We start from the raw sequence: 13,354 nt of genomic DNA, 5'->3' as shown, positions 1-13,354 counted from the left end.
TTGCTCCCGAGATATTAACTTGTTTTGACATTTTTGATAAATGTAGCCTCGTGTAGGCATGTATAGGTACTGGAATATAATAAGCCTTCTTCAAAAATTGTCACAAATAATGATTTCATTTAATTTGAATCCATTTATTTCTTGTAACACATTTAAGGCAGTAGCTTTATTTAGTCGGAGTACGTTTGCGTTGTAATGACGATGATATTTTGAAATTTATTAATATTACAAGAAAAAAGAAACAATAATTTATATAAATCATGGTTTATTTATTAAATATAAAATTGCCATATCAGATCATTAGAACCACAGAAATTATTGACAGCTACAACAGTTCAGTTGACATAATATATATATACATTTATCTATAACCCACAATATCATCATTAAACTCTATTTAATAGAATTAACATAAATCGAAACATTTACAAGTATCATATAAAATGGCACTACATTATGGAGAAAAAATTTCAAGAATATATTTAGGTTTTAATGAAAAAAGGCATGACGTCTTTTATTAAAATAAGAGTTAAATAGAGATAACATAAAGATGTTATTTATTTGTGTTAATCTACATTTCTTGCACTTTAAGATTAAGTCTAACTTCAATACAGTCTTATGGCCACCATATTGTTTTCTACGTGATGTTATTTAATTTATGGCTATTACTTATGCTTCGGTAACAAATTTATCTTCTTTCAAGACACTAACAGTCACTGTTTACAGCTAACTAGATATTTTCTGTTTCACATCCCTTTATCGATCTAGATTCAAATCAATCGAACTTTAAAACACTTTACTGCTTTGATTTTAAACTATTACTAGAAAATTCACTTTGAATCGTAAATCGTATGCCTATTTTTTTAACTCATTGTAGAGACGTTAAGTTTTTCCATACTTGTTTCCTTTACACTTTTTTAATGTATGTGGGAGTATCATTTGTTATTCCATACATATATGTATGTATATACTCGTATAGTAATTGAATCATTAAAAACACTCAGTTTATAGTCCACTGATAGAGAAAACATGAACATGGGCTTTCATGTTCGTTTTATATATTTTATTACATGTTCATAAATAAAATATCGTTTATATTCTTTTCCTTTCCACAATTAGCCATTTCTGCAAGCGTTTTATAAAAAAATAATCAAAAGTATCTTGAGTAAATCAGCAATTTATATCTTTAGAATAAATAATTATATTTCCTAATGAGATACTTTGACATTATACTCCTGAAATTGCATCTCCATAGTTTAATTATAACGAATATTTACAATTTCTACAAACACATTAATTATATAAATGACAACAAAAGCCTTGTTATCTCTTTGGTTTTCATTATTATCATCTAAATTTATTTACAGTCACCACAACCGAGTTTATTAAAATAAATAGGAATTTCTACAAGCTTTTCAAATATCTATTACTCTATGATGTATTATTACATATCTTAGGTACTAAATTGGAGCGCCATGTGTAAAGTTAATGAGCCAATTTTTATTAGATTAATTTATGTAAAGATTAACATTATTTGAATTAAACTTGTTTATCAAGTAGATAGGCATTTTAATTATATTTAATATGAATTACCAAAGTCAGTCTGATTTTTTTAGTTGAAATTATAGCAGTGGCTCAATATGACATTTGTATATATTTGGGGAAACGATGATCTACGACTTCGTCTTATCTTAGACTATGAAATGAATTGAGCAAAGACTTTTAAAATTAACTATTGAAATATTACTTGTATTTTATTAAAGTCTTTTAAGACGAACGCAATTTCATATCGAAGACAAGTAATATTATTGTACTGTAAAAAAATTCTTAATTAAATATTTGAATTTTATTACAATAGTAATAAATACATAAAAGCCGATTTTGCATAAAATTCAGATTAAAAATGTCACATTTTTCAAAACAAATAGATTATATATTTTATCGCTATAACATATATAATTATAACGCGGAGTATTACCAAAGTTGGTATTTATTCTAATAGTGAACCTGTACTTCGTTGGCAAACGTAAATAATGTTTCAAATTAAAAAGTCACTGTCACTTCACACACAACTTTCTGGTCCTGGTAAATTTTCTGCTAATACATGTTCTCTTCTTCGAGCGTTACCTTTACCTTTGGTCCTATGTAATGTTGATGTCGCGAGACTCCCTGAACTTAAGGTTGGCCCACTAAGCGTTAATGTCTGACTGCCAAACGGTGATCCTATGTTGCCATTCGGGCAGACAAAGTTGGGGCTCCCTAAAGTGGGACTGTTAGATACTACAAAGTTAGGCCTAAAGTTATTTCCTACTACTGTCTGAGGAAGGTTCTGATTTAGAACATCCTCTTGTCTACTGCTAGGCACCATGTCGCTTCCTGGTGTGAGCTGTTAAAAAATTCGTACCTATTAGGTATGTAATATAATTTTGAATTACTTTTATGTTTCAAAGTGATTAGTATTTAGAGATTATTTTTATATACATAGTTATATTACCTGTTGTGGTCTTCCAGCAGTGTCTAAAAGCGCTAAATCTTCTGCTGAGAATACTGCTCCAGTTTTACACCAGTCCCCTAAAGATGTTTACACTTATTACAAACTGATAATATAATTATAAACAAATAAGAAAGTATCTACTAAGTGTGAAAAATTATGATTTATATGAGGAAAAGTGCTTACCGTCGCTTATGGATATGAACAAACACCATTTGCTACACAAAACTCTCTCGCATTGCTTGTAAGGCACATTGTATTCTGACAGAGATTGAACTATGGCTTCATAGAAAATCAGACATGGTATCTGCGTATGTAAATTATGCTGATTTCAAAATTACGAGTGAAAAGCTCAGCAATATTTTAGTCTTTTTACGTACCTCGTACTTCTTTTATGCTAGGCCATTCGTCCACTTCATCCGTAGAAGGTGGAGCAGGTTGACTATCCGAGTCTGTAAATATATAAGAAAACTTATAATATTAAAAATATATATATACTATGATAATAAAAATGGATACGCAATTTATGGTATCAATTCCAATGAGAATCGGCGTTATCTGAATATTGATGATTGAGATGAATTATTATTGAGAAAAAATATGGAGTAAATGTAATGTATAAAAATACTTGTTACGAAAATGGAAGTTTTAGTATTAAAACACAGTGGTATATTAATTTGATAAATTCTGAATATTTTTTTTATACCACTGAGGTGGCAAACAAGCGTACGGCCCACCTGATGGTAAGTGGTTACCGTAGCCTACGATTATGTGATACACAAGCTTTATATTAAACTTACCAGGAGCATTTAATATATCTGGTTGTGGATCAGGTGTTTTTTGGTCTGGTGATGGTTTAATAGTATATGCTACAACATAGCGACGACCACCATCACTCAATTCCAGCATATCTCCTGGAGGGTGCTTGTGAGGTGGTTGCGAGCGACGTCTACGGGCACATAGTGCTGTAAAAGCTATCCCACCAATGGCGAGAGTAACACCAAGCACTGCAGCTACCACTACGCCAAGGGTTACACCACCCATGGCGCCTTTTCCATCTGTTTACAAATATACAATACTTTAAAACATTGACTACTATTTTGTATAGTACTATTGTGTAAACAATCTGTCGAGTGCCTATTTGGTATAACGTGATTATAGACTATATACATAGTGTTTACAAATCTATACAGACATATATATATATATATATATACATATATATATATAAATACATATATATCATAAGTAAACACACGAATAGATAACAAAATGAGCGTCTTAGTTAATTGTCTGTCTAGTCTGTCTGTCTAATAATTTGAAGTATTATTTAGCATGAATAATTTAATATCTAGTTATCATACGGATTTTTTTTTTAAATCGTATTTTTTTTAGTTACAAGCAATTTCGACGGTTACATTTGTGAATAATATATTTGCCTTATTTTCAGTATTGCATGGGGTGAGCCTATCGTCATTTCACGGAGCAATTAGGCTTAATAATGGCATTTACTAACAGCGTAGATTTGGTAGGAAATTGGAAATGATAATTTAAATTGATGCCGATTAAAGAGATTTTCTTGGCTTCAGATAGTATGATACCGTTGCATTTAGGCACCTCAATATAAAGCCTCGTTAATAACTACTTTTAGTCATTAACTCGTTAATAACTAAAAATAATAATAAATAAGACATAAAGATATTAAGGTGCTTAAACAGAGATTCTACAAGAATAGAATTCCCACCACTTTTCCAATAAGTTGAAGAATCAAGTGAAGGTATTGATCTCTAGGTTAAAAAAAGAATTTAAAGTTTTGTACCTTCCACGGATATCCGTTTCGATTGTGACAAAATTGGTAATTAATAGGGTTTGGACTAATACGGGTACAAATATTATCAATTGCAATAAAAAACATAATGAAGTAAACTAAAAAAAAAAAGAAAGGCGAATTGAGAACATCTCTTTTTGAACAAAGAAAATTGTGCATTTGTTTTTAAAATTTACTATCTATTTATTTTAGACTTTTAAATTTTGTTTTTCAAGCCAGTGACAATAGTTAAGATTGTTCAGTAATTAGACTTTTTGTATGTACCTGTTATCTTAGCTGCATCATTGAATGCGATGTTTTCAAGTAAAGTCTTCTCGGAATCTCCTTTCAAGTTTTTGGCGTATATGAGTAAGTTGAACGTGGTTCCATGTCCGTTGACAACAGATGAAAGTTGATTTACATCCAATTTGAACACCGCTAGACCATCTGGACAGTATTTTAAATACGATTTAAATTTAAATAAAGACTCTATTAGTGTTATTTAAGGTTTTAATTGAGAAAAATGAATTATGGACTTCTAGGAAGATCATAGGCGTTTTTATAATTCATCGTAGCAATTATGGTTTTATTGTGACGATATAATAAGACAGTAAAATGTATACAATTGTATGAAAATGTTTATGTTTGAAGGTGAGGGTTACCGCTTTCCATCAGGTGGAGCGTCAGCTTGCTTACTTGATAAGCTTTATAAAAAAAAAACATTTTAAATTTTTCGCGGCAACATTTTGGATGTACACGGGAATTTACAAGCATTTCTTTATAATTGCATATTTAAATTATATTATTCTATTATAAAAATATTTTAACGGTAAAATGTCATGCTTTGCTACGATGAATTACAAAAGCGCTCAAAGATAGATACTTGCTTTACACCGTTATCGTATTCATGTATTCATACGATAAAAGCTTCTTTTTTTCTTGTTTCATGTTGATTGAAAACATTACATCTATTCATAAACAAAACCTAGCAGTGGAAATGGAATTACTTTTCAATGTAATATTGTTTTAAATTTTACCGTTTTGTTTAAAAAAATATTATTTGTAAGACGGAATTTCTCCAAGGTTTTATAACGAATTAATTTCACCAAATTTTTAGTAGAGACGAAAATACTTAGTTGCGAGACTAATAATTTGTATGAATACATAATACGACGATTAATTAAGGCAAACGAGTAAAAATATTACATTTTAAGTATTAAAGTGGCATTGTAAAAAAATTAACAATATACTTTTTAAAAGTAATTACATAATCCTAGGAGTTGTTGGGAATTTTTCATGGTCAATTAAGTTTCCTTGAATTGCTCCATTCCATTTAGTTTATAATAATCAGACGGTTATTACCATACTAAATAGAGTATGGAGCATGGCTTTATTTATTAAAAATCAAACCTAAAATACAGTTACTAAGATGTACGTTAAATCAGACAAACAAATAACTATATAATGAAAATCACTTTTAACTGACTCGAATTTATGCATGATACTCGTATTTTAATTTACGCAATGTACTGTCTAGATTGTGGATACATATGTATTTATGAATTAAATAACATTTACCAGTCTCATTAACACTGCCGTTGAATCTCGTTTTCCCAGTGATAGGATCCAGAGCTTCCAGCACAAAAGTCTGTGGCAAACCACCATCATATCCAGCCACGCAGCGCACACGCAGCCAACTTGCACCATCTATGCTGTTGTTACCCGCTTGAAGAGAGCAGTTACGAGGAGCTGATGGTCGAGCTAGAAACAAATACTACGATATTAGATATTACATTCTCCGTTTTGTAATACAACTTAAGGCAACTTTAAGCGAACAAAACACAATATGGCAATACTTATATTGGTCTCAAACTCAATATAAAACTCAAAATAACATACTATTATTATGCTTTCTGAAGAATGGTAAATGACTAAAGAACTTAACCTGTCACTTGCTGGAAGAATCCGTTGGACAAAATATGAGCAGATAAAAGTGTTTTTCCAGTTTCATTTCTATCTAGAATGGTATATTGAATGGGATATTGATTTTATCATTAGACAATCTAAATACAAGTAATACGTAAACTGTTATATATTAATAAAATTATATACAACAACTATACATACTTGAAATCATAGTCTTTCTAAATTCAGGAAGTAAATAAGTTTTATAATTCGGTTTATAATTTTTAGTATTGATATGACAATAAAAGGTGGCATATGTCCATAAATTTGTTAAAGATTTTTTATAATGCTGCTCTTTATTAATTTTTTTGTGTTAATTGATATCAATAGACTATTTACCTTTGAATGGAGCTACTAGTCTATCTGTTTACTGTTCTTAGTATAAATGTATTATGTAAAATTACAAATTAGTTTGTCTCTGATTTCTCGATCGATTGTTAATAGCTATCAATCATTTAACTCAATTCGCTTAACAGCAGTTACTCTAAAAGTGCTAGGTTGTGTTATCTGCGTATCTATAATTAAATATTCAAACCATGATCCTTAGCAGTTACTCGAGGATTGTGTAATACGTTTGCATAAATGTGAATTAACTGTAGAGCTTCTAATTTTGGCTTGACTTATGGAAGCTGGTGACAATTTAACACATTATATGTTATACATTACACCGAACTGGGATACGTGGGATATTAAATGCTGCGGGTTGGAGCTTATATCGTAGCACCTAGTTGCAACTGTTAACTCATACTTCCTTGCAGTTTTGACGAAGAATTAAAATTTATGGAAGCGGTCCATAAACTTTAGTGTTATTTTGAAAAAAATTGAAAGTGACTAATAGTAATAGTTTTGAAAAGAATTGTAATTGTTATTGTAAATAATTTATATTACAAAGATTCAATATACAATGGAGGACTAATCCCATTAAGGGATCTCTTAAAGTCAACCTTTGAGAAGCTGAAAGAAAAGTATAGATTTTGTATTTTTATCTATTTATAACGAATAAATTATAGGAAGAAGTTCTAGATTTGCATGTATTATATATACACTCCTCGCAAAAATTAAGGGAACATAAAATTTTTTGAAATTTTTGGGTGATTTTCAACAGGCTGTATTTCAATGAAAAATAATCGTACAGGAAATTTAAAAAAAGGGTTTTGAAGCTTGAAAACTCTAGTTTTCAGATTTTTTGGTGAAAAAATTTTTTGAGCTCCGGTTTCCATGCAATTCTTAAACAAAGCTGAAAATAATTTTTTTCTAAATTTTCTAGGTTTCGTTTTTCACTCTATGGGCATGGAAAATTTTTTTCGAGCTACTCCATTGTATAGGTCTCTTAGCGTGTTTATTCAGCTTCAAAAATCGCTTTGGATGGCTCAATTACGACCATTTGTCTCCGAGATATCGAACTTTGAATGCAAAAGCATCCTTTTCCATTCAACTGCTAATATCTCTGGAACTACTGGTCGCACAGCAAGCGGGCGCCGAGTTTCTTTATCTGCATAAAATTTTCTTGATTTGTTTCGATTTTTTTTTGATAATGAATTTTTAAAAAACAAAAAATTGAGTAAAAAGTGAAAAACAAATGAAATTATTGATTTTTGAATGGATTAGGGTGAGTTTAAGGGACAAAAACCTTGTTCCCTTATTTTTTCCAAAATTTCAATCAATTGGTCCGGGAAAAACCGTTGAACCGATCGCTCCAGGGATTTAGGGGGTTCTTTAAGGAACAATAGACTGTAAAATTTTCCTCAAACCTTAGCTTTCCCGCCCATATTAGCGAAGATACAGCCAAGTAACCAAAAAAGGAGAAAAAGTCACTTTTTTCCACTTTTTTCAATTCAATGTTAGAGGTGGAAAAAAATTTTTTCTTCACTAACTCTTGACTGTGCTTAATTGGAAATTTTATGCAGATAAAGAAACACGGCGCCCGCTTGCTGTGCGACCAGTAGTTCCAGAGATATTAGCAGTTGAATGGAAAAGGATGCTTATGCATTCAAAGTTCGATATCTCGGAGACAAATGGTCGTAATTGAGCCATCCAAAGCGATTTTTGAAGCTGAATAAACACGCTAAGAGACCTATACAATGGAGTAGCTCGAAAAAATTTTTCCATGCCCATAGAGTAAAAAACGAAACCTAGAAAATTTAGAAAAAATTTATTTTCAGCTTTGTTTAAGAATTGCATGGAAACCGGAGCTCTAAAAATTTTTTCACTGAAAAATCTGAAAACTAGAGTTTTCAAGCTTCAAAACCCTTTTTTTAAATTTCCTGTACGATTTTTTTTCACTGAAATACAGCCTGTTGAAAATCACCCAAAAATTTCAAAAATTTTTATGTTCCCTTCATTTTTGCGAGGAGTGTATATATATATATATATATATATATATATATATATATATATATATATATATATATATATATATATATATATATATATATATATATATATATATATATATATATATCTCCATGCCATATTATATTTATCTTATTATATAATTAGTATTGATGAAGATATCGCGTAAAATAAAAATTACGATATTTGATTTCACAATCTATATGGTTGGTTCAAGACTAATTTTAGATGTCTAAGCCGAAATCATAAAACTTTATAAAAGTTACTTCTAATGTACGTAGTACGTTCTGTTTGAAATTCAAACGACAAACGTCGTACAATTTCGGGAAACTACAAAATGCGTTGGTATCATATTTCATATGGGGTAAAAGGGTATAACACCCATACGTAAATGAAATTTGATATGGGTCGAGGACTAATGCAAACTTTAGCTCTGTTTTGTGGTTTTTGCTTTTTAGTTATAAACTTTTTTAAAATTTAGTAACAATAATAAATAGACCTGGACATATATCATACAGTGCTATCTAGTCTCAAATTTAGCATAAGCAAAGCTTGACGTATGGGTACTTGATTGGTATACTTTATTAAAGTTACTACCTACTTTTATACCTACAATAACAAAAAAACAATGAATAAAACATATAAAAACAATGAATATTGAATCAACAATCGTTAGAAGGCGAGATAGCGTATTAAATTGCTACGAAAATTTTAGCTAATAGACCTTCCACTGCATTCGAACTTCTATCCCTAAGGTACCAATATACGTACATTTCTCTATTTTGAAATGTCACTATTGACTGACGTCCTCGTAAATATCATCAACCCCGTTATATTCGTACATATTAATATCGGTCTGTAATTCATTTTTAATGCAATCTGATTACACTTTTTTGAAAACCCGAAGAGCAGAGGACAAATATTAAAACAAACAACAATAAATTTAACGATTAACAAAATATGTGTTGTCATTTTTTATGTATTAATATATTATGTATAATAGGTTCAAAAGTAGGTTAAGTTGGGTATCTATATAAAATAATTCGGTGTGTATCCTAGAATTTTCGTCAAATAACAATATAATTAAAACTTGTTCCACTTTGGCAATGTAGATTGGAGAAGTATACATTATAAAGAAGTCTAACTCTTAAAGAAGTTGATAACTTTGCTTAACGAAGGACAACGCCATAAAAGTTATCGCTTCCAGACGCTATTTAGCAGTGAGCAAGAGTTATGAGATTTGGCGTAGGTACACGACAAACGCCGCTAACTGAAATTATAAAACGTGTACCTACTTAGATATTTATAATGTATACATGTTAACTATCCTATTGGTTCATTTGTTTTACATAATAAAGCGACGGTCGTTATGGCTTTATATTATGGCTTTATATTACGGCTCGCCATCGACAGGGAGTTCACCCTCATACCTTACAACCTAAATGGTCGCGTACAACGCGGTTTCAGAGATGCTTTCTTCCACGAACACTCAGGTTATGGAATGAGCTCCCTGCCGAGGTTTTCCCAAGAGACTACAGCATGGGGTTCTTTCAAAAAGAGGTAAAGAGGTTTCTTTAGGGTCGGCAACGCGCGCGTAATACCTCTGGTATTGCAGGCGTTCATAGGCTACGGTAACCGCTTACCATCAGGTGGACCGTATGCTTGTTTGCCACCTGAGTTATATAAAAAAAATGGCCAAGAATGACTGAATAATGGATGAAGCTGAAGAGACATAGATCATCCGTCTGTTAAGACGTTTCCGATCAGGAGTAACCTAGGCCTGGAAACACCTAAATCCATAAAGGTCGTCGTATATATAAGTACCATCACATCACATCTCAGCCTTTATCTGTCTACTGCTGAACATAGGCATCCCCTATAGACTGTTATAAGGAACGGCCCTGAGCCACTTACATCCATTGGCTCCCTGAAATGTTTTTGCAATTTTTCAGATGCATCATAGTTTTGGCTTAAGCATACTATAAAAAAAAAAGGCAAAGCCACGGCTTGCAGCTAGTATATTTATAATTCACTGGTTCAAGTCCACTTTAGTATTCTAGTCAGTCATAATTGGTATACTTAATTATTTAAGGTTGTGTTCAACATAAAAAAAAATCCGACTTGGTACGATTGACGTGGCAAAACCATTTATTTTTATTCGAAAATTAAACAACTAAATTGATTTTGATAAAGTTTCTATGGAACCAATCTGAAAGTATATCCTTTCAGTTAAAAAAGAAATAATTTTCTAAATCAGTGTTTAAAAATGACGGGGTTATGAGGTAACACAAAAAATACAAAGGAAATCGGTTTAAAATAAATTACACAAAGTAAGTATCGATGAATCATGAAAATAATTTTTGAGACTTTCATGCAAAATTGAATAGCCATTTATGAATATTATTTATAATGGGTTTAAGCTTGTAATAAGCAGGATTAATCCCGTATAGAAACTGTATACAATGTTTACTGTTACAGACAGATCGTAGGCAGGCATAATCTAATTAGATTGGCACATTCATTGAATTAAAAAAAAAAGTAAAATTAATACATACCCGCGGGTACCACTTGGAAAATGCACGGCTCAAGCTGTCTGCCTACGGCGTTGGTCCCTCTACAGCTAAGCGTACCGTAGTCTCGCTCACTTTGTGGTTTATAGCTCAGTTCACTCGTGCTGCCATTGGCTGTACCTAAGAATAATTGTAGTAGTTAGGCATATATATATAAGAGAAAGGTAAGTAGGTATATCTATATATTTATTGAATAATTTTAGGGTAAAAAATTAAATTAATTGTAATTTCAAGTTTATTTTGATACTTCTGATGTCAAACAAAATGATAGAACAACTGTGAAAATATCGTTGAAAAAATATGTTCTAGGCTGAATTATAAAAATAAAAAATAAGTGCCACAGAATCATACTCAATGCTGCTCTTCAAAACACTCTAATAATTATAATTGTAGAATTTCCTTTGTGTTTTTATTACTTCTATTATTTAAGAAAGTTCATAACTTTAGCATACCAAAGTGTAGCAATGTTTCAATTATCTGTCAATTTTCAATTAAAGATTGTGCTCTACAAAATAACCGAATTCAATTTAAAAGAATATCTATTATTTGTTGTAGTTGCTTTAAAAACTAAATTACTGAATCGATTTTGATAAAATGCATAGACATCCCTTAGGATGGTCTCCTATGGGATATCTGTATATAAAATGTATATATGTAAGTATGTATATCATTTAAGATAACAAGAAAATTTTCCAAATTTGAACTGACGGTTATGGTTATGAGGTAATCATCGTTTCCGGAATTATTTCTTCTAACGTTATATAAATACACATATGGTCGTATTGGTTATAAATTATAATATATTTATAAATCTATATTTTGTACAAATTATCATATTTTAAATCTACAAAGATTCTGAAATATTTGTGTTCAAAGAAACCGGGTTAGTAAAAAAATTTAAAATGGCCATCAGATTATGAAATGAGCTCCCTGCCGAGGTTTTCCCAAGGACTACAGCATGGGGTTCTTCAAAAGGGGGGTAAAGGAGTTTATTCAGGGTCGGCAATGCGCGCGTAATACCTCTGGTATTGCAGGCGGTCATAGGCTACGGTAACCACTTACCATCAGGTGGGCCGTATGCTTGTTTGCTACTTCAGTGGTATAAAAAAACTTTTAATGATATTATCTGTCCATATTTATTCATTTATTTATTTTTTATAATTACTAACTAAGGGAGCCTGACAGTTTCACAATGCGTTCGCTTAGGAATTGCAATATACAAAACATAATAAAAAAATATTGGACATTTTCTAAATAATTTATTGCCATTTTGCGAAAGTCGTTAAGTTCTTAAATTAATACATATATCAAATTTCGGATATTGACTCATGACACTGTTGAGCAGTGCCAATGACAGTGAAATAGGAGCCTCTTTGATTGTGTTTTTCTCAGCGGAGCATATAAAAAGTACCTTCGACGAGCCTATGAACATACATAACATATTTTTTTTTAAATATAGTTAATTAAGGTTAACTTCTATCTCACTTCAGGGGAATTATATCCTAGCATGCTCAGTAAGAAGTGTTACATGGACCCATAAATACCGATTTTCAACCTTCATTTCAAAACTTTATAAATTCTTAAAACAATATAAAAGAATTATAAAGTTATATCTAGGTATTTACGCATTATTTTTAATAAATAAATAATATAGTTAAATATATAAAGAAATTTAAATATTATAAAAGATTATTTAAATCTAATAATAATATTTTACTTTACGACCATTATCTACTCGTATTTACTTTAATTGTACACATTTGTAAGAAAAAGTTGACCCGCTTTATTCAAAGCATTTGTATGGAAACATTCTATATATATATGTATAATCTTTTTCTTTTATGAAGTAATGTAATATTACTAAAATTTATACCTATATATTTATTAAAGTCTCAGCTCTCAAAAAAATAAAAAAATATACAATTCGAAATGGCCACCTTTGGCTTTTAGACAGGCCTTTAATCTGTCTGGCTACAAATCTATGGATTTATGCACTTTTTTCAACGGAAATTTCGCCACTGCTTGCTCCAAAGATTTTAAGAAACTAACTGTCGTCATGTCGTATAGAGCAGGTCATGTTTTCTAATACTGACCATAATTTGAAATCTAAAGGGTTGAGGTCTGGGCCAGATGAGGGCCAGTCTGTTGTATTGCTGAAAGGTTTCACAA

General features: G+C 30.7%; 1 protein-coding gene across 3 annotated transcripts in view; it reads right to left on the bottom strand.

The window, feature by feature from the left end:
- Positions 1 to 256: 256 nt before the first annotated feature.
- Positions 257 to 13,354, bottom strand: part of LOC113519903 (neural cell adhesion molecule 1-like) — a 144,283-nt gene continuing 131,185 nt past the window's right edge. For all 3 annotated transcript variants that reach the window (XM_026905125.3, XM_031913169.2, XM_052900430.1), the window contains exons 12-18: positions 11,171 to 11,305; positions 5,877 to 6,059; positions 4,584 to 4,745; positions 3,292 to 3,549; positions 2,872 to 2,943; positions 2,495 to 2,571; positions 257 to 2,386 (exon numbers count right to left, since the gene is read on the bottom strand). In XM_026905125.3, the coding sequence (XP_026760926.1) occupies positions 2,063 to 2,386; positions 2,495 to 2,571; positions 2,872 to 2,943; positions 3,292 to 3,549; positions 4,584 to 4,745; positions 5,877 to 6,059; positions 11,171 to 11,305 (1,211 nt within the window). In that variant the 3' untranslated portion in view covers positions 257 to 2,062. The remainder of the gene's footprint in view (positions 2,387 to 2,494; positions 2,572 to 2,871; positions 2,944 to 3,291; positions 3,550 to 4,583; positions 4,746 to 5,876; positions 6,060 to 11,170; positions 11,306 to 13,354) is intronic.

This window comes from Galleria mellonella, unplaced genomic scaffold (genome assembly GCF_026898425.1).
Source record: "Galleria mellonella isolate WM207_F2 unplaced genomic scaffold, CSIRO_AGI_GalMel_v1 utg65, whole genome shotgun sequence".
Taxonomy (NCBI): domain Eukaryota; kingdom Metazoa; phylum Arthropoda; class Insecta; order Lepidoptera; family Pyralidae; genus Galleria; species Galleria mellonella.
The sequence above is the reverse complement of the archived record's forward strand: the minus strand, read 5'-3'. Positions and strand labels throughout refer to the sequence as shown.